At 45.3% G+C, this 25,313-nt stretch overlaps 1 protein-coding gene and 1 long non-coding RNA gene across 18 annotated transcripts in view; one reads left to right on the top strand and one right to left on the bottom strand.

Annotated features, from left to right (window-relative positions):
* FBRSL1 (fibrosin like 1) overlaps positions 1-9,347 on the bottom strand; it is a 501,938-nt gene extending 492,591 nt beyond the window's left edge. For 5 of the 17 annotated variants that reach the window (XM_021544478.3, XM_077787186.1, XM_077787178.1 and 2 more), the window contains exon 1: positions 9,031-9,341. In XM_021544478.3, the coding sequence (XP_021400153.1) occupies positions 9,031-9,324 (294 nt within the window). In that variant the 5' untranslated portion in view covers positions 9,325-9,341. Of the gene's footprint in view, positions 1-9,030 lie in introns of all 17 variants that reach the window. The other 12 variants (XM_077787183.1, XM_077787179.1, XM_077787182.1 and 9 more) reach the window with 5 other exon arrangements.
* A 1,282-nt stretch (positions 9,348-10,629) lies between these two features.
* The window catches only part of LOC110478122 (uncharacterized), a 28,310-nt gene continuing 13,626 nt past the window's right edge, over positions 10,630-25,313 (top strand). Inside the window, exons 1-4 of the long non-coding RNA XR_002466713.3 lie at positions 10,630-10,646; positions 14,026-14,077; positions 15,227-15,266; positions 15,923-16,032. This is a non-coding gene — a long non-coding RNA (uncharacterized LOC110478122). The remainder of the gene's footprint in view (positions 10,647-14,025; positions 14,078-15,226; positions 15,267-15,922; positions 16,033-25,313) is intronic.

A 25,313-nucleotide genomic window follows, 5' to 3' on the forward strand; every position in this document is an offset into this window, starting at 1 on the left:
AGCATTTCCCTGGGAGTGTGCACAGGGAGATTCTGACATCAGAGGCTCTCCCATCACCTCCTGGCGAGGCGCAAACACCGCACCCACGTCAGGTTTGCGACGGTTCCGCCACGTCACAGGGGTGACAGGAGTTTCCCCGAGTGGCACATCCAGCACCCACCGGGTCCCCGGCAGTGGCACGGCCAGGGTGACACAGGCAGCGAGGAAACGACTCGCCCAGAGCTCCGCGAGAGGAAACTTGTGGCAGAGTCAGAAAGAAAACCCCGTTATCTCAACTTCCGGACCCCTCTGCTTAACCACCAGACCACAAAACACTTTTATTGTAGGATAAAATTTCAACAAATAGCTATTTTCTCTTAGCAGAAAACCCACTTTGCAGTTTTACTTTTAAAAATCCATTTTTACTCCAATTCCGTAGGACTTCAAGCCAGCCCTGTGACTTGGCATAAACAATTTCTCCCTCCTTTGCATGCCCCAGTTTTATTAAGTAATCCCCATAAAAGCAATTACTGAGCTTTGGACTGAAAAATAACTAGGGAAAAAAAAAAAGAGACAGACAGCAAATTCTGCATATCTTTATTTGCATACGGATTCCCTCCCTCCCCCTTTCTAAGGTTTTTGCCATGAGGTCTTTTATGTCTCTTTCAATAATCATATAATTATATGATTCCTAAAGTACACGCTGGCAACACTTCAGGGGATTTTAGTCATTACAGGTGACAAGACTTTTCTCTCATGTCTAATGCTCACTAGGATTTCCTTCCACTTCATTCACAGATAAGATGAAGAACCAAGTGACACCCAAAACGCTCTCACAGACAGATTTTTTGGGGATCAGCCCTTTTCCTTCTCCATTACAGATGCAAGGAAGTGGGCAGAACTGAGCTGGAATGAACTTCAATTGGAATGAAGCACATTTTCAATTAAGTAGCCCATCATTTTTATCAGGCCCCACATCCAACTATTTTAATGGCTTTCACATTTTTTCTTTAATTTTACAATCTGAAAGAAATGCCAAGGTTCCATCAAGGACTGAGAATGCCATAATTCCATTTCTCCCAATGGCTGCAAGTTATTAACAAGATGTCAAAACATCATAATTATTTTATATCAAGTATGACTGATTCAATAAACATCTCTTAGCTGCACACCATCCTGAGTCTCACTCCCCCTGAGTGCAGGTATGTGCTCAGGCTAAATGGAGTTAAGAGGCTGCACATCCTCTTCCACAGCAGTGCAAGAGACATTTAAGAGCCACCAAAACATCAACAGCAATAATGCATTTTATTACCTGATGCACTTCATGTCACTGTAAGCTTTGAGACACCACTTTCCTTGAAACTCTTTGGGGGTTTTTGCTCCTCTCTACAAATAAGAGCTCCCAGGAAAGAAGCTGCAGCTTCAGTCAGCAAGAGGAGGGGTTAAAGGAATGAGCCTGGTGGCCTTCAGCAGCCACCCAACAGCCAGTAGCTCTGAATTACCATTTGTTTCCCAACTTGGGCTGCTCCTAACTTCAGCATCTGGTCACTAAGTACAGGTTAGGTCAAGGACACCCCAGCAGCAGAGTGAATCAATCTATATGTAAAATTGGGGAGGGGAAGGGGAAAGCAAAACACCAAACAATCACTATCTTATTTTTATGAAGGTAGAAAGAACATCTTTTGAAGGGCAAGGTAACACAATGATACCAAACCACAAACATTATAAGCTTCACATTCAGACTACAGACACAACTGCATCATGCATATGTGTTTTCTGAATTCCTCTCTATGACAACCTGTGCAGGAGAGAGAGCAAGGCAGGCTGTGGGCAGAGGAGAGGAGCCCAAGCACAGCTCCTTGCCCTGCTGACTGTGCACGGCAGCCCTCAAAATAGAACATTTAACTTCAAATTGCCACGTTTGTGTGGCACTATAGATAGCCAGCACAAGATTTAAAAAAGCTTTGCTCCGAGCACAAAGGGAGAGACAGGAATGGTGCCATAAGCCCATGTTTTGCAGCCAGTGGCGCAGGGAAATAATTTTGATCCCTTCAATCCCCTTATCCATGCCAACCACTGACCTTGCAGATGCAACTTTTGTTCAAGTTCAGTCCCTTTTTGGCTCGAAGCAAGACAGAGCTACAAAGGAAACACTCTGCATTCACCCTGGATCATCCGAGCGCTGTGCACTCAGCTGCCCCCACGCTCCTGTTAGCCAGGTAATTCTGCACTTCCCATCCAGTCACTCAGTACAAAATAATTAAGTGCAAAGGGTGACACTCGCCTCTGTGCCTGTCACTGGGGCTCAGCACTGCTGGCCTGGCTGGTGCAGGTGGGAGCCCCACAGCTGGTGCAGTTTGTACCTGCCCAGCTTTCACAACTCTTGCACCAGAGGAACTGGACCGACAACTACACACAGGCTGGTTTTGCCTGGGCGGCTCAGGAGCTGGTTAACCCTTGCTCCATGTTAAATGCTTCTGGATTTAGAACATAAAGACTGATTCTCCTTTCAGCATCACAGCAGTATTCTTAATAGTTCATTAGTTTTGAGAAAGAGAATTTCTCAAGGAGATGGACCAGGGCTGGTAACACTGCGCTCCATCTCTTTTCTCTCTGAAGAGCATGGCTGGAACAGTCACAGCTGCTGTTGTGCTGAACACAGTAGAGCCAGGAGATATTTAAACAGCAAGAGCCACTTCACCTACATAAAACTCTTTTATACATTTACCATGATAAACTGGAGGCATTAAAGTGCAGCGAATTGGAAATTGTTCTCACTTAGAGCTGGATGTTCACCTACAGCTGATACCAAGATGCACACCCTACGCACTGTATTTCAAATCTTTATTTAAAAAAAAAAAACAAACTGCATCAAGCAGGAAACAGCGTTTCAGTTCTGCTGATACTGTTCTCTTTCGAATACTTGCAGCAGCACCACAAGCTACACAAGCTAATATTCCCTCATCCTGCACCACCAGGACAAAGCCCAGATGCTGAAGAAGCTGAAGCAGTAAGCACATTTTGACAACGCTGCACCCAGACAAGGTGAATGCAAGTTTGGGATCCGTGTGCATGCAAAGCCTGACACAGGGGAGCAGCCTGCTGTGGCTGTGCCTGGAGAATTTCACACCTCACCCAAAAAAAGCAGGGAAGAAAAGGGGAAAAAACCAAACCATCCCAAAGCCTTGCTATCAATGTCTCCAGCCACAGTACTGCATCTCTGCACCAAAACGAATTTTTTCACAAGTGCAGTCGCATGACCATCAGCCCTTCTGCAGAGCAAGCACGGATCTACCAAAGAAACAACATGAAACACCAGACTGATCTCATCCTACCCAGCTCCCTTTTTCACTGCTGTTTTCCCAGAAAGAAGCATTGTGACAGTCTCATTCTGTGAAATAACTGAGATAAACTATAAAAAGTGCATCTTCTTAGCATACTGAGAGGACAGTAAAGTTTTCAGTTCTTACTAGGCATGAAGTCAAATGCACTACTGAAATAAACATTTATTATCTGAATTAAGTGGAACACTAGTTCTAGTATGTCACTTTTATAAAAAAAAATATTACCTGTGCAATACAGAGTACCTTATTATTTTAAGTAGTATAGATTCTTATTAATTCTAAAACTGAATATATATATTCTCTGTGATGGTTGGTCTATTTGACATTTCAGCGAACTTCACCTCATGTTCTGCCTCAGGTTTCAGAGTGCCCAAGAAATCTTGAGCAGTTATACTATGGGAAACTACTTCAGAAAAATTGGTAGGATATTAAAAGGTCTTCCAAAACACCCAGACAAACAGAATCAAGTGCAATTTGAGTTAAAAATGAAACCTCAGGTAGGGATGAGGGTGACCCCTGAGCTTGGTTGAGATTTCCAAGCAATTTTCTCTCTTCAACACCCCTGCAGATACTTTATGTGCACTAAAGGTGCCCTGACTTGGCTGCAGGGATGGCCCCAGGCAGGGGCTGTACTTGCCATGCACCCCATCACTCCTTTAATCCCGGCAGGTTTCAGTGAGGAGGCAGAGAATTCCCCACCCAGCAGAAGGGCTGGATCCCTGCTCACCAGAGCCCACTGCTCAGCCACAGTTTGCAGGGAACATCGCTCCCCTCCCTGCCTGGCACAGCTTTCCAGAGCTCTCCTCCTCTGCTTTAATCACCTCTGATTCCTCAACAACAACAAAGATACCTTAAGTACCTGCTTCAGACAAGATGCTGAAAAAAAAACAACAAAAAAAAAACCAACAACAAACCAAAAACAAAAAGAAAATCAACAGCTAGGAGAACAAATCAATGAAGACTAGCAAGCCTTCAGGAAAACCAAAAGGCATTTACAGCCTTTAGAGCATCATCCAGAAAATCATTAGCTTTCCTGGGGTCAAAAGCACTTTTAAAGAGGAATAACTGGCCATCAGAAACGCCAGCTTGATACACCATCACTTGACAATTAAGTAGAAGGAAAAAATACTTAAATATCTAGAAAACATAAGCTAGCTATGGAAAAATCTAAGCTGCAAAGCAGACATGGAGAGAGATGGTGACAAATCAGAAGTTACATCGCTAGGTCAGTGGAGCTAGCACAAAACCTTTGGAACAGGAAGCTGCAGTTAAATACATTGGTTTTCTTATCAATGGGAGATCAGAGCAACAGTAACAGGACAGTGTACAGCACACATGTGAAAACAGCCTTATCAAGATGACAGCTGGAGAACTTATGGATTTTGTCCAGAAGTCTACTAGGAGCAATAGGCTCTCTCAACTCCCACACTGAGGCAGAACAGCAGAGCTGGGACTGCGGGGCAGCGCTGCTGAGCTCTGGATACAGCCAGGGACAGCGGGTGAAGCATCCATCTCCTTGGGCACAGCTGGGCCCCAGCTCAGCTTGGGAGGGCAGCATCTCCACTTCCACACCACGTGCACCGAGTCCAGGTCTGCCCCTTTTCAGCTCGGGGATCTGCTTCTACGCAGCACTCCACACACGTCTGAGCACGGATTCTCCACAAGAGTCTATAAACAGGTTAAACATTCCTCAAAAAAACCCATACACACAAACACACTCCTCCCAAGAAAGTTAAAATTTCCATTCAGAGCGCCAAAGCTTTGCTGGAATCTGTAAAAATGATAAACAACAGCCAAAAAGAAAACACAACCCCTTGTCTTTTCAACTACTTTGGGAGAACAATTGCTCTCAAAGATCGCATTCATTAACATTCTGATGAAGTTCCCTTTTAGCGCTGTTTTTCATACTTGAAAGGAACAGCTATGATCAGAGAGAGCCCTCAACTACCGACTCACTCATTTAGATTCTCTCGCTCTGATTCACCAATCACCTTCAAGAATAATTAGCAGCCTCATCTGAACGTAATGAATATACACACATGCTCACATCCATACCATGCATTTTTGAAGGCGGGCAGAAATCCCCCTTTCCTCAGCCCCCAGCTTTCCTGGCCCCTGGCACAGAAACCATTCCTGGGCAGCACCTGATGGTTTTTCCAGCAGCTGACCTCACTGACCACCTCAAGCCAAGAGGTCACAGCAAACTACACTTCCAGGTTAAGTCCAAAGTCGTGGTGAGTGGCTGGGTACTAAAAAACCCCAAACAAAACAGCACTACACACACCAGCCCTAAATTGTGTGAAACCTGAGCTGAATTCATACAGGAAGATCCAGAGGAAGGAAGAGAAAGGAGAAATTTTAGCTTCTTATACACAGAAACAGGCTGCTGTTTGTGTGTCTGTGTTCTTTTTTTACTTAATTAAAAAAAATATATATATAATCAACTCAATTTTTATTTGGAAGATGGTAGGATAGGAGATACGTAAGTCACAAGTTTCACCAAAGCAAGACACATGGTTTTCAGATGACAACTGCCAAAGGAAACATTGCCACAGGAGTTAAAATCCAAAATGCTTAAAATTCACACCAGAGAGCTGAAGGAGACCTCAAAGCCATCCTTCAGTATTAAACCTAACTGCTCATACTCCCAGGTCAACACAAAGGAAGAATACATATATTTATTCTATAAAGCACCCTTTATTTACAGGAACACCAGCAGTGAGAATTTCCTTCAGTGGGGAAGGGGAATTCACAATATGGTGAGATACAAAGAAAAACAAACCAAAAACCACCTTACCTCTCCCAAATGATTCTACCATTAAGTTCTACCTAAACACTGAAAAATTTCATTTCCAAGGGGAGCCCAAGACTCAGTTAGTCTATTAAACATAATCAGAGATCACTGTAACATCAAGAGACACACCAACCTAGAATACCACAATGAACTACCACATAGGCAACAAAAACTCCTTTAAGAATTAAAACATTAAACAAAATACTTTCTTAGTTCAGTACTGTTCCTAAGCCATATACTCACTTCTACACTTTCTTCCCCCTCAATTCTTATTTATTTTTAAAAAAGCATTACAACAGATTTGAAATCCTCTTAAAAAACCAATGTACACCAAAATACAGATTTCTTCCAAAGCAGAAGAAAACCACCTGTTGCAGCCAAGTTCACCAGAGAACACTGTTCCACACCACACAAAATGACCTTGCCATTTTAGTAATTTCCATGGGTATATACTGATTTAAAGTGCTTTTGCCTTAACCATCCCCTTCCTTTGCTGCTGCATCACATCTGCCAAACATCACCCATGGTCCAAGCCAGTGCTGCAGGGAAAAATCCACAAAATGTATTTTCTTCTTTCTAGTTTTACAGAGATTTAGGAAATGCACACCATCATTATGTCCAAGAACACAACCTCAGACATAACACACCTGGTTGGTGTGAAACAGGTGAATTCTGCTCACACTTTTCCCTCTGAGCTGTCAACCACCATGGTTGCAGAGGTGCATATGTGTTGTTTCTAAAATGTTGGCAAAAACACTATAAATCAGTTAATTTCAGGTGGTGTTCTCTTACATGTTGCTAAATATAGTAGAAATAGTTTCATTTCAGGTGGTATATGTTGGTAAACATAGTAGATATCAGTTAATTTCAGGAAGCTGTTTTCGTACATGCTCATAGATAGAGTAGAAATGGGTTAATTTCGGGTGGCATTGAAGTTTTTTGCAAGAATTTTAAAGTGGATAATTTTGTAAAGACTTTTTTTTTTTTTTTTTTTTTTAAGGAAAAACCAGATGTGCTTCCACAAACAGAAGTACCTTGGAGCAGCAGATATTTAAGGTCACTTTTTACCCTTGTGTACCTTATTATCAAGGTTTGGCTGATTCAATAACAAGGCTCTCCCCATCTGAAAAGCCCAGAGTTTTTCCCCGTCAGCCTGGAGGGACTGCACTATCATTTGAATTCTATTTCCTGATAATGTGCTCATCATGGTAGAAAATTTCTGCAGGAAGATGAATTTTGCTTTCTTCCCTGACAGCTCAGTAGAGACTCAGGGGTTTAATTGGACCTCTCTGCTGATGCATATTTGACTAAGAGCATGCCCAAGAAAAAAAAAAAATAAGGTTATACAGACAGGTCTAGGGCTTGGTTTAGAGGCACACGAAAGCAGATTGCTCGCTCATTACCAGTTCTGCATACACAAAGTAGTTGGCTTTCCTGTTAGGACAACACCCCACAAATGACAGCACAAAAAGCCAAAAAACAGTCATCACCAAGCCAACACAAACCCTCCTCCCTCTCCAGCACCTGCACACGCAGAGCTGCTCAGGGACTGCTGGGCTAAATGTCCCTGCTGAGCAGAACCCCTGGCACCCCCAGCAAGGGTCCTGACACCAAGGCCACCGCTGACACCTCCACGAGCACACAGGGACCATCTCTGGGACTCTGAGAAGTTGTTCCTACAGGCAAAAAACTCCAGATAACCACGATGTCACCAGAGGCCTGCGTGGCTGGAGGGGTGGGCTGGAGAGCAGCAAAACCCACCAACAAAATGGGACCTCACAGTCTGAGCCAAAGATGTTACAGATCCCAGGGCAAATCAGAGCATCCAGCAGCCCACGCAGAACTCTTCACTACTGTAACACAGGTTAACAGATACACAAGTGGCAGGAAATCCAAAGCAGGGAGAGCACCCAAAACTTTGCCCACGTTTCCACCATGGTGTGTCAAAGAAAGTGGGCAAAAGCACCAGAATTGCTCCTACTTACTGGGAATTCAAATCATTACACCCAACAAGCAACTTGTGAGGTGCTTCCTCTCGACAACTCACTTCTTCCAATAGTACACAAACAAAACAAAAATCAAAAGCCAAAGTCGTAGTTTGTCAATGCCCCTCTGAAAATATTAAATTTCCTGCTCTGCTTAACTTAGCTCAGACAAGGCAGGCAGTATTTGCTCAGCAAATATTGTTTGTAATAAGTTAGACAAGCAATATTTTTTGCCAGCCTATTAACACCAGAAAAATATGTACAGTCAACAAGAGATGAAGAATTTGTTCAATTACTTCAAAAATGGGAATTACAACCGAGGGATTATTATCCATTTAAACATCTCTTTTCCACAAAATGTCAAACACTAGCCATTTGCTAACAATCTCCGGAGACAGATAAAGTAACATTTTGGCAATGCAAACACAAACTCCCGAACCGGAGGAGGGGGGAGTGGGAGGAAGGAGGGCGGGAGGGGGGAAGCTCCACCATTCACAACAATGCCGGACCATCCCAACACGCCAGGAATATTTTGCAGCCAATTAAAACCCCAAACAAACATTTGACTTGCCCGAAGTGATGGCGAACACCGGCCGGAGCCGGGCAGAGGAGGGAGGGAAGGAGCAAGGAGGGGGGGGCAGCAAGTTGCCAGCGGAGCCGCGATCACCGGGGCTGGCCCGGCACCCTCCTGACCGCAGCCCCGGGATCCCCCCGGGCTGACACCAGGATTAATGCACGTTAATTGCTATTTGCAAAATTCAGCAGCCTGAAAGCGCCGCGCTTCCTTTCTCAAATCCTTTTTTTTATTTCCCCCCCCCCCCCCCCCCCGTTCCTTTTCCCTTCCAACCACCCCACACACACACACAAAACCCTGCCCGCCGCCCCATCCCCCGCCCCGCGGGAGGGCAGAGCCCCCCGGCGCTCGTACCTCCAGCGCTTCCAGGGTGTTGAAGCTGGCGATGGCGAAGCCATCGATCAGGTCCTCTTCCTGGGAGCTGGACTCGCGGCGGCGGCGGCGCGGGGGCCGGGCGGCGCGGGCGGCGGGCGGCGGGCCCCGCGGGGCGGTGCAGTTCTGGCCGCCGTTCTCCTTGCCGGGGCTCGGCTCCTTCTCGGAGCCCGAGGACGGGCTCTGGTTCCGCGGGTCGCGGGCCGCCGCCTCCCGCCGCCGCACGCGGTCCCGCTGCGACCTCGACCTCCGGCTCTGCCGGATTTTCCCATCCATCGCCGAAGAAGAAGTAAATTTAAAAAATTTAAAAATAATAATTTAAAAAATATTAAAAAAAAAAAGAAAAAAGAAAATGAGAAGGCCGGGAGCGAGGGGGGGGGGGGGTGGGTGGGAGTGGGGGGGGCGTGGGGGGAGAGAAAAGTCGCCCCCCTCCAACTCACCGCTTCCCCTCTCCAAACCCTGGAGCTCTTAAAAAATAATAATAATAATTTTTAAAAAATCAACAACAACAACAAAAAAAATCCTGCTGTTCAGAGCCTCGGATCCAGAGCGATGATAATCCACAGAGCAAGGCTGGGTGGCGGTGGCGGTGGGGCGAGCGGCACACACACACACAAAAAATATTAAATCCACGGAATGACCTTGACAAATTTCCACCCCCCGCCTCCCCCCACCCCCCAAAAAAAGCAACGACGGGAAGAGGAGGGGAGGAAAAAAAAAAAAAAAAAAAAAAAAAAGAAGGGGGGGGAAGATTTATCTGGATCAGGACGAGGACACCTCGGATTCACTCGGCGCGGAGGAGAGAGAGGCAGATCCAGGAGGCTCGACCCAGCTCGGGATAATCCAGGCGCGGCGCCCCCTCCCCGGGGGCAGCGCCGCTCCGGGGCCCCGCTCCGGCCGCCGCGCACCGCCGGGGGGGCCGCCGCCGCCGCCGCGCTCGCCGCCCAACTTTCTTGCCGCGGAACGAGCGAGACAATCCCTGGGCAGCCCCCGCCGCCGCCCGCCGCCGCCGCCCGCCGCCGCCGACCCCTCCTCGCCGGGCGCCGCCGGCGGCTCGCAGCCCCCCGCCGGCGCGGCGCGGCGCCCCCGCCGCCGCCGCCCGCTGCCGGATGGCGCTCGCCCGCCCGCCCCAGCCCGGCCGCCCGCGGCGCGGCGCAGCCCCGGCCCCCAGAAGCCGCTCAGTCGGCGCTGCCCGGATGCCGCCCCATTCTCCCCGAGCTGGGACGCGGCGCTAGCACCGCCCGGCCGGCCGCGCATGAGCAGGGCTGCCAGCTGCGCGTCATTCCCCGGCGCAGGCCCGGCCGTGCCCCCGGCCCCCCCCCTTCCTCCGCCTCCTTCCCGCCCCGCCGCCGCCTCGCCTCCCTCCGCGCGGGCCGGGGGCGCCGCGCCCCCCGAGCCCCCCGCAAAGTTTCCCCCGGCCCGGCTCCCGCCGCGGCCCCGGGACGCGGGACGGAGGGGCGAGCCGAGGGGAGCCGGGGACAGGGGACGGGCTGCGGCCAGCAGTGGGACCGGGGCTGAGCTGCGGGGTGGGCTGGGGGCCAAACGAGGAGCCCCGGGGCGAGGAGCGAGCTGGGGGTCGGAGGTGAGCCAGGGACGAGGTGAGGATTGAACGCTGAACCGAGGGTCAGGCTGAGGGATCGCCTGGGGGTTCAGGATAACTTGGGGAGCACAGGAAGGGCTGGGAGACATGGAGAGAGCGGAGGGATGGGATGAGCTGAGGAACAACCTCTGTGTCAAGGGACAAGTTAGGAAATGGTGGTGAGGGTGCAGGACACGGGAGCTGGGCATCAGAGCTCTGGGTGGGACATGGAGCAGTGTAAGGGAACCGAGGGTTAAGACTCAGGGAGGTGGAAGCAGGAGACCCTGTTCATTAGCCCCTGCTCCCCATCCATTCATCTTGTTGAGGTTATATTTGGGCTCTGCAGTGTGGGAGGGGGCTGTTTTCTTTCTTGATTCTTTGCATGTTCAGGCCCTCTCCTCTCTCCAGCATCGCCTGGCCAAAGGCTTGGTGCTCAGGCATTCCCTTGGGACAGGACTGGTTTGGTGGCCAACTGCGCAGCTGTGCAGTGCCCAGTGCCAAGGACAGCACTGAGGAAGGTGTGCCTGGATCAGGGCTCCTGCACAGGGCTGTCCTACATATCACAATGGTAGCAGCACTTAATCCTCCTGTTATCATCTTTTATTGCACAAAGTCAGATATTGCAGCATGTTACTATCACTTCTGGGTACTCTCTACCTTGTGTGGGGCTGCCTTTGCTCCGTTGGACTGACTCACCTTAATTCCTTACTTCTTCAGCTGCTTTCACCTTCCCTGGGGGGTAGCCTTTAGTTCTGGATGTGAGAGACATTAGAAAGAGGCTGTGAAATAAAGCCTAAAGAAATCCATTGAGATTCATGTATAAGGGAAAAAAAAATCCATGAAGGAGATTCACAGTTAGTGGAAGCCATGGAAGTAAGGGACACCAAAAAAAATCTGCTCCCACTGTGTTCCAGTTCAGTCATCACTGGGGATGGTGGTTTCCTCAGGCTGGTGTCTCCAGAAGTGGCAGGCTGGCAGCTGAATGTCTAAGACACTCATCAAAGGTTTCAGTGTGGGCACTTCAATGCCCATTTTCCCACCATTTTCTTGTGTTCTTGATCTAATTGTAACACTGGAGCGGTCAAAAATTAACCCTGTTCCACCTGGCCCAAACAGCTCTTTGAGAAAGGTTTCTGATGTCTGGCAACAACGTTGCCCTACCTTGCTTAGACAAGCGCTAAAATAAATATCATCCTCTTAAGATGTAGCATAGAAACGTCATTTAAATTTAAGCCATTTAAAACCAAAGGTAGAAATCCCATGTGTAGTGCAAAGCCTCTTAATGCAAATAGTCAGTCATGCATTGCATGCCTCAATCACACTCATATCGGTGTCATTTGTGTCCTAATAAAATCCTATAATCTTTTGCGTGCCAATTAAAGAAGGAAGATAGCTAAATCTAGCTGCTTCCCCGGGTAATTACAGGCTAGTGGGGAGCCAGACAGTTATCTGCCCTGGGTTTTGCTGGACTGTGGATTTCCAAAGGGTATTTCCTCTCCTGTTTCATTAACGACTGTACAGTATTTTTTTGAATGTGTGGTATTTGAAAGACACCAAGATCCCAGAGATGGTTGTTAATTAAAGGTCTCAGTTTAGATATACCTAGCTTAACAGTGGATTGGGTTTAACAACTTCATTTTCCTTACCAGTATTTTAAAGGACACTTTATAGGAAAAAAGCATTTACACCGAGTTCACTTAGTTATTTTTTACATTGGTGAGCCTTTCCTTTTATTCACAAGGTAATTCCTATGTTGCTGATAAGTACATCATAAGGGTAAGTCACTAAAAAGATAAACTGGGGTATTTTTAACCATTTCTCTTGCTAGGACTCATCTCACTCCCGTTGTGCTATAGGCCCTCCATCATTAATATGCATTTCTAGTTCTCTTTTTTTCATTCACTTCCAAATTTGCTGACCAACAAGGACAGTGGAAATTGCCTGTAAAGTTCCTTTCTTTATTTCCTGTCAGCAGGGTCATCAAGATTCTCATCCCATGTTTACGTACAGGACTTTAATGTCACTGGGAACGTAAACCAAAGGTGCCTTCTGGGGAAAGATATGAATACCATTATTTTTTTCAATTAACTCCACAAATTCAGCAGCATTATGATTGTCCATAGTTATTCTCATTTTTGTATATATATTTTTTCTTGTTGAAAGATGCAGCAGAAGGGTCATCCAAAGGAATTAACAAAATCAAAGAGTCCACATGGGAAAGGATGCCTCTGCTTGAAACAGCATCTCTGAATCAATCATGCCTTTCCTTCCACCAAGGCAATTTCGTGTTTTCAATAGAAGGCAGACCTACAGTGGTTTTGTTTCCCCCCAGCATCAAATGGCATTCCATACAATGATATTCATCATGTTATAACTCTAGGTGAATGATAATGGATCAGAGGGAATGAAAACAGATGGATGTTAAAACAGACAATTCCCTGCCACAAACCTGGGAGCCCTCCACTGCTGCCTAGTCCGTTCATTCAGTGGATAATTGTATTAGACATTCCAACAATAGAGAGGCCTTCTTCATTAATCCTGAATTTACTGAAAAGAAGCTTTGCAGACTATAGCTCTTTTGGTGCTTAGACAACATCAGGCAAAATTTACCACAGGCTTAAATGTCTAAAACTCAACTGGATAGAAACTAGCACAGAAAATTCCAAAAGCAAGAGAGATGGGTGAGTGAGGGGACAGGACAACCTGGGAGCAGCACTGCAGGTAGGCAGGGGACCTGAGTGCCTTTACAGCAGAGCTGCAGCCCAGGTGATGCCGAGGAAATGTATTGAAAAGCTTTCCTCTGGCTGGAGTGCAGGCACAGCTGAACTTACCAATATTGGAGCTGGGTTTGAGCTGATTGTCCCTTTGCAGCCTCCAGCTCGCCACATGAGCCAGTGAATGCCAATCCCTGCCATGTGATGGGGCACAACCGTTCTGTAACCCTGGTCTGCATCAGGTGACTGGGGCTAAGCAATACAGATCAAGTCTCTTACCAGCTGTCCTGTGAGTCAGACCTTGATTACAATATTGACATTAACATTTTAATCGCATGCATGCTGCTGCGGATTTTAATGACAAACTTGCTATGCCTTTGCCTTTTGAGGATCAGAAATTAGACCCTTGTCCATGGCTGGGGTGAGTGTGGTATCGGAGCAGCAGCAACCACAGCAGTAAACATGGCATTGCTCTTGCCACGAGCCTGCCCCTGGACATTAACCTTGCTGGCACCGAGCACCTCACTGGTACAGGGACTTTGTTCTCAATTACTCTGTTCCTCTGTCTGGGGCAGTACTGGAAGTTATGAAAAAGGAGAAAGGCGGTGCTTTTGTATCCTCAGTAGCCTGAGGCAATGTGAAAATCTACCCAATCCCTGTGTAACTATCATTTTCGATTCACAGGTACTTTAATCAGGGCAGAATAATCCAGAGACATTTCCTTCTTCCAGTGGAGGTAGGTTGCTACTATACTTTTGCTGCTCAGTGCCATCAGAGTGAGGTGAAGAAAATTCAGTGCAAATGAGAATCATGCCCCAAATCTGTGTTGTTCCTCTCACCCCAAACAAGCTCCACAATCTGTAGCAAATGCTGCGAGCTGAGTCTGCGAGGCTTTGCTTTGTTAAAGACTGTCATGTCCAAGGTGGAAGGACAACCAAAAGGTCACAATAAATAAACTGAATACAAAATTGCTTCAGGCAATAAAAGGAGACCACAGACTTTCATTACAGCTCTGACATACACCAGGAGACTCTTCAGGATGTTAAATAAGCTGGGGTTTGTGTCTATGGGCTTAGTTGTTTTCTGTTGTTTCTTTCCCTGTTACACCAATACTTTGCCAAAACGATCAGGCCTTAACTGCTTGGTATCCTTTTCACAAACACGGGCTGCCTTTATCACTTGCTTCATCATGGTCATTTGCACTGAAAATACATAATCACTGTCAGAGTACAAAGAATCATTACGAATAATTAGTTACTTCCAATATGGCAAGTCAGTCTCATAAATCTTGAATATTTGGCTTTGGTTTTGGAAAGAGATTCCTTAATGGCTACACTTGTGAGACTCTGTTAATTGATATAAAATTGTATTCAAAATTAAATTTGTTTCAACAGATCTAAATCACCCCAATAAATCAGCTTCAGCCTATCTGCTCTAAGGGTTCAAGTACACTTTTTTTTTGCCTTTGGGAGAAACTGTGAGCTTGCAATCAATGCTTAGAGAGCTGGATCTGACCCTCCCCTCATTGACTAATTGCTTCCATATGCTGACATGGGGTGGTTTTGCTGGTCTGAGGAGTCATAAAGGAGGGGGTGGAAGGTGCAGCCCCTCTGCCCAGCCCAGCTGTAGCAGCTCTGGGGTGCTCAGCCCTCCTGCCAGGCTGCTGTGTGGGGAGAAGGGGCTTCTGTCCCCATTCCCCTCACTGCCAGGCTGTGAGGAAGGAGTTGCCTGCCTCTGTTCAGAGTGGGCAAAGGAGGGGGAATTTTAATAAGAAAAAGAAGGAGTTCAAGTCTATCTGTAATAGTCAGATATTGAGGATTTATGCTATTATAGGTAATAGCAGTGTGAATGGTAGCTCTTATGATGCTTTTTTTTCCTTCTTCAGAGAAACTGTCTTTTTCATCTGATATCATGGGTGAGAGAAGGTGAGAGTTAATAACAATAGCTTAATTTTACTTGACTGTATATACTCTATTTAGCTCCTGAAATTGTTTCAGGACAGGATGTTATTATCTTTATCCTTGCTTTAAACCACAGAAATTGAGCTCGAGAGACAAAAGCCCAGTGTTCCTCTCCCATAATGTCTTTAGTAGGCAATATTCCTCACCTATGCAGCAGTGAGCCCAAACGCTTCCTGTGAGGTAGAAATCTGTTGGAAGAATTCCTCATTTGCATCCTGTCTGCGTTTACTATCTGATATCTTAAATATCTCTCTAATTTTTCTTTTCTGCTCCCTCAGAGATTCTTTTGTACCTTCTTCCCCTCAGTCCAGCTTTGGCCTCCCCTCTCACAGTGTCTTGCTTGGCTAGGGATGCCTAAATCCTGTAGGGCTCAGTCATCTATTTGATGATGCTTCTGCTTGCCTTTAGAACACTGTGAGCGTGCAGTCCTCACTGCTCACTGTGTCCTGGTGCAGGGTGTTTAGGGGTGAATAAAAGTCACAATCTTTTCAATTTTATTGGGTGCAAGCGTTAAAAATTTTCCTCATGTAGAAGTTGCTTCTGTTTCCAAGTGTCTCAGAGGTTGTCCTCAATTTATTCTTATATTTGTTAAAGCAATGCATTTCTTTTTAATCCCTCAGGGCATATTATGAATCACCTAATGCTTCAAAGAAAAAAAATGTTTTAAATTCCCAAGTTAACAAGAAAGAGCCTTCACCCACCCACCTTGGGAAACCTGAAGATTAAGACTGTAAGTATGGTTTTGTGTCCTAAGCCTGGAAAGTGAGGGGAAGGCTAGTAACAACTGATTCAGAGAAGGTACATTTGGCAGTCTGCAACTTGCAGACCTCTCCTAATAAAGGCTGGCAGGGTGTGCAAATGGAGCTTAACACATGGTCCTGATAAACAGGTGCTGAAACATTTCTGTAGCATTTCTTCCGCTAATATTTTGTCTCTTTAAAGCAATCATCAGGAAGTTGTGTCATCTTAATTAAAGAATCTGGGAGTAAGCTATTTTCTAGTAGCTGTGTAACTTGTTAATAAAGGCTTCCCTGCAGTGGGATTTTGGCTCTCTGTGTACCAGCAGCAGGCTAAGCACTGGGGGAGGCAGGCAAAATCACAATGTTCCATAATTTACGCTGGGTCAAGTTACCTTTCATGGCAAGTATATGAGCTGGACAAGTGTTAAACAGGGCTTCACCTTCACTGCTGTCCATGTCTATGAGGGGAAATTTATTCCCAGAATGGATGAGGCTTAACTAATTACTGCACAGTTGTATGTCCTGATATCTTCGGTTCACCAGACAACTTTGCACAAGCCAAATCAGAAGTGGATTCAAAGACGGAAGAATATAATAGCCAAAAGGATTGGCTTGACTGCCTGGAATCATTTTGCAAAGAGAAAGGTAGAACTGGAAGTTAGATGAAAGGAAAACAGGAAAGATGGGAATGGCTCTGTTAGAGTGAGTGTGTAATAAGAACTGAATTATTCTTAACACAGAAAATTTTTACATGCACTTTATACTATTGCTACTCTTTTGTTGTCCTTCATCTGATTCGCTGATTTAATTTCACTTCTGCAAATGAAGCAAGGAGCTTCAATTTATTGAGGGGGCTGTGAGGGCTTTTGGAAGGGAATGTATTGAATTTCAGAAAGCATTTTACAAGAAGGTAGCCTGCCACAGTCTTGTGCTGTAGGACTTCCTTTGGAAGCATATATTTCTCCCCCATAAGTCTTTTGAACAGTTTAATACCACACATGTTTCAAGAGAATGAAATCAATAACAATCTGTACCTTTCTAACCTGAAATGCAAGCTCTGCACGGCAGGAGATCAAGCTATGCAATTAACTGTTGTCCTTTCAAAGGAATTCTGACAGATATTTATAGTTTACTGTATTCCATTTTCCTGCCATTGGAATATAACAGTACAACTGAATGCAGCTGACTGGAACTATGAAATAATTATAGCAATAACTATTTCCTTCTCTACTGGGGAAATCTTGTAAAGTGCTGCATGTGGGAACTGCTGATGTTCTTGCCCCTCAAAATCCGGTCCTTGCCTTCAGTTTATCATGCATCCCTGGCTAAGTCACCCAAGAGAGAGTATTTGTTCTATTACCTTTAGCTTTTTCTAAAGTCATGTTCTGAATCTCATGTTCATCTTGATGTGGAATGAATCAACACTGTAGAAGTAAATGCACTTTAAAAAGCTTTCTATATTTGTGCATGGACAGTGTATGAAGTAGAAAGACCTCTCTGTAGTAAAATAAGTCATATCTTTGTGTGGGAGTTTGGAGCAGTCTATTAAGAGGAAACTATGCAATATTACCAGATGTGAATAGATTGGCATTTGACTGCTAAGCACTTTGCAAATTTTGATATAAAGGCACTTGTTTTATACCCTGAGCTGTCACTGTAACTTATGTGCTCGTGCTGGTGACTTAGTAGCATAATGACAGGCCATTGTCACTGAGCTAATTAGTTTTAAGCAATCTTTTCTAACAGTATGCTTGAGGATGACATTCATTTGCTGCAAACTTATGAGACATTGATGCATCAGGAAAATAGTGATGCTGAATCTTTGTGGTACCTCTCTTGCTGCCTCAGTTTGAGTGCCTTATCAGGGGATAGTTGATGTGTTGGACAGTTTAGATGCCTCTTGCCACTAGTTATACCCTCAGCTACTAATCTTACAGCTAAGGGCTGTAAACTTCCAGCTTTAGGGCTGTAAACCTGCAGAGGAACACTGTAGCTTCCAGCATATGGTGGATTTAATACCTGCTTTGCCACATGGCCATCTTCTGTCACTCTGGTTGAATGTCTGCAGATACTTCCCAGGACTTTGCAAACCAGAGTCAGATACATCTCCTGCTTTGGGGAGCAGTGTGGTAGAGGATTGTGCTGTCATTAAAAAGAACCTAGAAGTTCAGAGTAGGATAAGTAGAAGTGGAAAAGTCTCTTCAAATAAAGTATTGGAATTATTTTCCTAACAATGTTCACCAAGGTATAGTAAAGATGTGTCCTGATGTGTTCCACCTCTACCCATGTGGACTGGGCATGAAGTTAACCCCTCCTTCCAACATGAAAAGAATGAGAATGGGGAAGAGAAACTGTTCTCACTTCATTCTCACAGGTGGCACTGACAGCTTGTGGCTGTTGAGTAATACTGTATTGTGCAGCTGCCTTAGAAACTGGTGGTACTGAGTCATTCCCAGGTAATAATTTTGTTTTGGAGTCCCCCCAACTTGTATTAAGACTGGGTGGATAAGCAGTGGTACTGCAACAGAAGGAAAAATTCAACGATCAGCCTCTCCCAGGTTTGCATTTCCTGGAACTGTCGTCATAAATGTGAAGTCTGCTAGAAGGAAAGAAGTGAAGGAAATGGAGAACGTCCTCTAAATTAACCAGATCTGGGAGCTCCCCATGTTTTTCCATAAAGCGTGGCTTGCTGACCCTCTGGTGTAGTAAAGCCTGAGTCTGCACCCCAACCTGTGTGACTCAGCTTCTGGAAGCTTGCTGCTGTTCTTAGAGGGCAGATTTGGGGTTTCTGCACAGGGAGCTGGTGTGTGTGTGTGCAGATCAATAGCAGAGCTGAGAACTCTCCTCCTGAGAGGCCTGCAACAAACAGTACATTATTTATGTGCTCCTCTCCTCTTTCCTGTGCATTATGTAAATACTAATCAAGGTGAAATTGGACTCAGCCACGTCTAATTTTGACTTTGGTTTATTTTCGCAATATCCAAGCAGAAATCATTCTAATGGTCTTTTAGGGGAGCCTTGTGGTTTTCTAAGACTTGGCATGGGCTTAAGGCAGAGTCTCTGCGTAGGCTCATAGCTGACTGTTGGAATCCCAAGAGCTGGTGCTCTGTTGTTCCCCAGCCTTGCCCTCTCCTTTGCCTACAACAGGAATGTGAAAAAGACCATGTCCTGTCCAGCCACTGCCCTCTGACCACAGCTGATATTATTCATTCTGATAAACAGCAGCGGATTTTATTCTGTTTAGCCAACATTTTGTTAGCTTTGCATCCTCTCCCCCACATCCTTGAGTTTTTCACTTGTGTTTATGACTCTCTCAGTGGGTTTTTTTTTTCAGTTCAGCTGGGAGCAGGGGATTTCTCTGGGAATGTTTCACAGTTTTCAATTTGTTTTGTGGTTTCAGCAGTCTAGTGCCGGTTGTACGTATTTACTTACTTACAGCACTGCTATATTTTTTCACCTGTCTGTAGATCCGGGAAAAAAGGTGCTTTGCTGGCAGTGTTGCCAACAAAAGTCTCTTGTTCTTATGTGGTGAGAGCTGGGGCACTGCAAGGCTGCATGGGTGTGCCTGCTGAGCAGGGCAGCTATTAGTTCTGTGCATGATGATGGTTTCTGTGATGTGCATGACTTTCTCTGTTGGGAAATGAACTGTGAACACCTACTCATTTTTCATAGGCCAAATTACAGCGCTGTTTCTGCTCTCTGAATTGCCTACACCTCAAAAAGAACGTCCCTAGGATCCTTTAGTGCAATAGTAATGAAATAGCTGGGGCTGAGCAGCTCCTCTGTTAGCAGGAGCCACCTCTATAAATTTAGCTATTTGCTTTCTGCCTGGCAGATGCACTTGATGCACTTCTTCACCCTTTTATTTTTTTACACTCGAGGTAGCCTTTGTGTGCTTGTTGCTCAAGCCTTAACTGTGGTTAAACCAAAGGAAGAGATTTTAGAGTCAGTGAAATTTTGCTTAGACTTCTGTGTCACTCTGCAAAGCTCAAAGGCAGCAGCTTAGAGAAAACAAATTAAAGTAGACATTACTATTTTTTCTTGAGGGAAGGGGGAAAACATTACCAGTACTATTGCTGCTAAAATAAATAATACAAATTCAGACCTTGGAAACAAAGAAGCACAACTCTCAAAGAATTCATTCCCAAGTTGGAATTCATATGCTTCCACACTTGCATCTTTGGATGATCATTAAATTCTGTTTGTGCTTTCTAGTCTAAGAGTTCCCCAGTGGTACTTAACAGCTCAAATATTTGTGCATGAGTGGTTTTTTTATTTTCTTCTCCTCTAGTTTTGGGGTTATTCCTGGTTTGGTCAAGCAAAAAAAAAAAAAAAAAAAAAGCTTAGTGGAGCTTTTGATTCTCAAGGTAGCAGGACGTGGCTAGTAATAAACTTGTAGTGGAGCAGAGCCCAGCAGATGGAGGGGACAGAGCCCTTGATGAAATGGGAGCTGTGGGATCTGTGTCATCAAGCAGCTGTCAGAGCTGCCTTCTACCTCCAGGCTGGCCATGGAGAATTCATGCCTTCTCCCAGGGAATCAGGTGTGTGTCTGCATACAAAAATGTCTTCAGTCTCTCTCTGATTTTCCTAATGTTACATCACAGCCTGTGTGTACACAGCTGTCTTTTGTTGTCTTCAGAAAATAAAAATCCATTTTTTCCTCAGTGTTCTGAGGTTTGGACACTGTGGTCAAAACTGTGAAAGGTTTTCCTTAAAATCAAGCTTTCCAATGCAGCTGGACAGAAAGAATACTGCCAGACAGTCAATTTGAGCTTCAGAGCTGTGCAGGTACTTAGAAGTGCAATCCATCAGGTCCTCTGATCTACAAGTCTGGCTGAAATCTTGCAGCCGTCAGCATGACATTGCTCCCAGTCACATCAAGTGTGACGAATTGCTAATAGATGTTTTGAAAGGAGAACTTAAATTAGCTTCCCAAAATTCACCTCAAGAATACAGGGTCTGTCTGCAGCTTGGATGTTAAGGTATGATTTTAGCCTATTTTTAAAAGTCACAAACACCAGTGTTTTTTGGTTTTTTATTCCTCCCTCACCCCCAAAGCTGCCATTTTAACTTGTGTTTAGCTGGCTGTTAAACAATCCTGTGCTCTGCTAGAGCAGACTAACTGTGTTGGCAGGTGACTAAGATCAGAAGGAAAACTAGATATGTTTCTTTCTTCTTGGTGGCTGTGGCTTTCAGTTCAGAGCAAAGGCAGGCGTGTAAAGCATGTAATGTGGATGCTGTAGGATGTGTGTAGGTCTCACGTCAGCTCCGATTAACTTCGCTTGTACACAGAGTTCAAAGTAAACTGCCACGTGATCAGCAGAATGAACTCGGGCGTTTGGTCATCCTGAGCAGGGAAAAGGAGCATGTTCTGATTCTGGACTCCTCCTGAGAGGGCAGAGGATGTTCATAATGTGCTTCCTCAAAGCAGAAAGAATTCCAGTTGGCATCTGCTGAGGGCAGAGTTCTTCACTGAGAAAAAGTTGCTCAGCTATATGCCGAGAAGCTGCCCCTGAAAAACAAATCAGGACGAAAAGTATGATCATCCAAAAAGTAGAATGACTGTGGAAAAGCAAATTTCCAGAGAGGGTGGGTTTAGGGATTTAGCTGTGCTGCTGCTAATAGGTTGTGCATGGCCCAGACTTGGGTTCCAAGTGTGCCTGAAAGTCCAAGTGTCCATTATGTGTCAGTCATTTCCTTGCCTCAGTTGTCTTTTCCCCCTGGTTTGGATTGCCAGTTCAGCAGGGAGCAGCTGCAGGGCACAGCAGGACAGAGTGCTGGAACTCATTTTTAAGTTCCTGCTCTATGCTTTGCGAGAGCAGCTGGAGAGAAGGGATAAATTGCTATAAATTGCCAGTCTATGCAAAAAGGTGTTTGCATAAATTATTGGAGAGCCCACTTGAACTTGTTGAGCAGTGCTCCCACCAGCATTAAGAGGTCACTTAACCCTCTGTGCGGCCCTGCTGCAGAGCCCAGTCATGCATTGCAGAATTCAATGAGTTCCACCATTTTTCTTCTGAGCATTGCCCTGAACTGATGCAAAGTGACATCTGACAGCACAGGCAAAGCAGTGACAATGCTCTGAGACACTAATAATAGCTGTAGAGTTAAAGCAGTTTCCCTCTATCCTTATTTTTTATTAGATTCTCCCCCCTTTGGTGAGGAAATGTTGTCATCCCTGGCACAGTTTATCCTTGGAAACCACCTTTGCTGAGCCATTTAATCACAAGGCTGGCTGCACAGTGGAGCCAATGTGCTAGGAATGCTCCCACCATAATCTCTTTAAAGAACAGCTGATACCTCATTGAGAACTTTGAAAAAAAAAACACATTCCTCTTGGGTGATCCTTGCCAGAAGTTGGGAGCAGTGAGGGGTGCTGGTGGGGAGAGGCTGAATCATCTCTGGAACAGCATGGCAGCAAACACCCCTAGAAAAGCAGGCTGCAAATCCTGTGCAGACTCCTTCTCTCCCCCCCCTCCATTTCCTTTGTTACTAAGGAGATTTACATTGAAACAAGCTCTGCAGGAATCCTCAGGTTTCTTGCAAGGAGATCTTAATATTTCTACTCATTTATAATTAGTAAAAGAGAGAGGATATTAGAAAGGCTTCCTGTGAGGGATTCTTGGGGCCAAGTTACAGTAAAAAGGGAAAAATTATAAGTAGCCCTCAAAACCTCAATTGTGTGGCTGTGGTCAATTTGATGGGAACCCAAAAGCAATCCCAGGGGAAGAGCAGTAATGTGAGTTGCTTCACTAGAATAGAAGATCAATCTTTGTTATTGTTTTTGTATTTTTGTTTCATTATCTCCTGCTGTAGTTGTTTGTTCTTTGCACTCTTGCCTATTTCTGAAGGTTATTTATCTTCTTATCTATTTATCTGTTATTTATCTTCTGTTTAACTGTTGGAATCAATGGTCTTAAAGGCCTTTTCCAACCTAAACAGTTCTGTGATTTTGATATCACCCTGCTGTACCAAAGTCAGCTGCAAAGAGCAGATGAGGTTCCAAGATGCCTGGATTTATTTGGAGAGTCAGGTGGTTTTAACCATGGATAGGGAAGATAAGGGGCACTGATTTTTTTTTAAGTGCTGGAATTACAGAAAGGAATGGATGCCTAAGGAGGACCTTAAGGAAGAGTTTAGGCACCTAAATCCTAAAGGATAATCCTGACTGCTCCCACCTACTTCTGTAAGCAGCTGAGTATCACCACCAAGAGGGTTCCTTAGGTACTTAGAGCTCTCCTCTGCATGCCCAGAATTATCCAAGTCGTGTTGATGCTGAACTGCTCAAATCTGATCTCTCTCCTAAGCCTCTCAAGATGAACAAGCTGGGCTTTCTCCTGCCTCCTGCGAGGCCGTGCTGGTGGCACAGGCAGAGCACAGACAACTGCTATCCACATTCCCGAGCAGGGGAAGAGTCAGGGGCATCCTGCTGCTGTAAAATAGCCCTGAATATTAAATGGCAAACAAGGAGTTGTTGTACAAGGAGTGGGGGTTTGTCCAGCCCTGTGTGCTCCTCTGCTGCAGCAATCTTTGCAGACTTTTCATTTCTGCTCTGCAACAGCCTCATCTCTCCCATCTTCCTGATATCCCTGTTGTCATTTCCCTCTACCTCTGACATCTTCATGCATCTCTGCCATTTTCCTGTTGTCTTCCCATAGCCCCTACATTTAGCTGTGTCATAGCTTCTGCTTTCTCCTGTGTCCTCTGGCAACTCTTGGGAGGGATAAAACCCAATGGCTCGAGGGTGGGTTATTGGGAGCAGAATCTGTGCTGGGCAATGTGATATCCTGTGTGTGTGTCAGAGAAGTTCTGCATGAAAGGGAGTGCTGAGCAGTTTTCCAGTGCCATCTGTCTGAGTCCACGTGGCCATGGGAGGTCTGGAGTTTCTTTAAAAGTAAAGCAGTCTAAAGTAATTTTGATGCAAGGCATAAATTGGCAGAACTTAGTCCATACGGTGGGCTACATGGAAAATGCTTTGAGAATGGAATTGTTGGAGATTTTTCAGTGTGAAGGTGAATGAAAAGAAGCATAGAGAAGGGAGGAACTGGTAGGTTCCTGTAAAAGAGCAGCTGAAATCTTAGAATGATAGTTTCCTCCCACCTCAGCCCCCATCTCATCTGCTGGTGTCTTAGTGTGTATTCAGCAAGCTAACAGCATCAGGTCCTCTTTCACCTTGGCAGCACCACTGGTGATACTATTATCCACCTCTATGGTTACTGATTCTTTTTGCCAAGTGTTCCACACCAGTATTTTTTTTCCCATGTTGATTATGCAGAATCTTCTGACCTTTAGAAGTATGGCACTTCTGACTGCTGCAGTGGAAACCAGCCTTTCTGCTTACATCTCTCCTCAATCCCCTCAGCATTGCTATAAAACACACTACTTTTTTTTTTCCCTTCCAATATATTATATTCTTGTAGATTTAACCCTCCAGAAATCAACATCTGGTACCAATTATTGTTCTTAAGCTGAGGTGGCTGAATCTCCTGCCTTACAGCAGTGAAGGTCTAGAATTCCTTTAGCATGGGGAGTCCATCAGCAGAGGCAGAAACTTTCTGTGAGATGAGGACATTGGCACACTTCCCAGCACCTGTTGGTAGCACAAAGGGGTATGTTACAGGCTGGGCTGTACAATCCCAGGGTAAAGAAACACCATGAGGCCATTAAACACCCACTTTAAATTGCACCTTTGATCAAATTCCTCACCAAAGGCAGCGTCGCTCTGCCGTCCTGTGTTCTTGCTTTGCAGATTACATCCCCAGATGTACAGCTCTCTGGAGACCAGGGGGGAAGGAATGTCATGCACACAATAGAGCTGGAAAAACCTTCTGTCTTAATGGTGTCCCATCAAATCTTATCTGATAACCTCTCCTTTTAAAAGTATGTGGAAAGCCAAAAATAAGAACAAAGCAAACCATAGATACAGACTTGCCCTGACCTGTCTTCTAGGCTGTATCTCTGTGGAGCTCTCCTTGCTTGCTCTGCTTGTCTTGCTGTGACCTCTCTCTCTCATCTTGCTATCAAACTCACTTGCTGGTGTGAGAAGCTCCCCCTCCCTTCCTCCTTTCCTCCTTTCCAGCCTCTCCTGTTTGTAACAGCCTCCTCATGCTTGTCTGCCTTATCCACTTTGTCTTATATTTTCAACAGAGATTAGAAATGTCTTTTCTTCTGACTCTCAAAGTTCTGAATTTCTCTATCTTCCTGCCACTGCTTATCTTGCTGCTGTATTTTTAAACTCTAATACACTCCAGGATATGGTTGTCATCAGGGA

Source organism: Lonchura striata, chromosome 18, assembly GCF_046129695.1.
Source record: "Lonchura striata isolate bLonStr1 chromosome 18, bLonStr1.mat, whole genome shotgun sequence".
In the NCBI taxonomy this organism is placed as follows: Eukaryota; Metazoa; Chordata; class Aves; order Passeriformes; family Estrildidae; genus Lonchura; species Lonchura striata.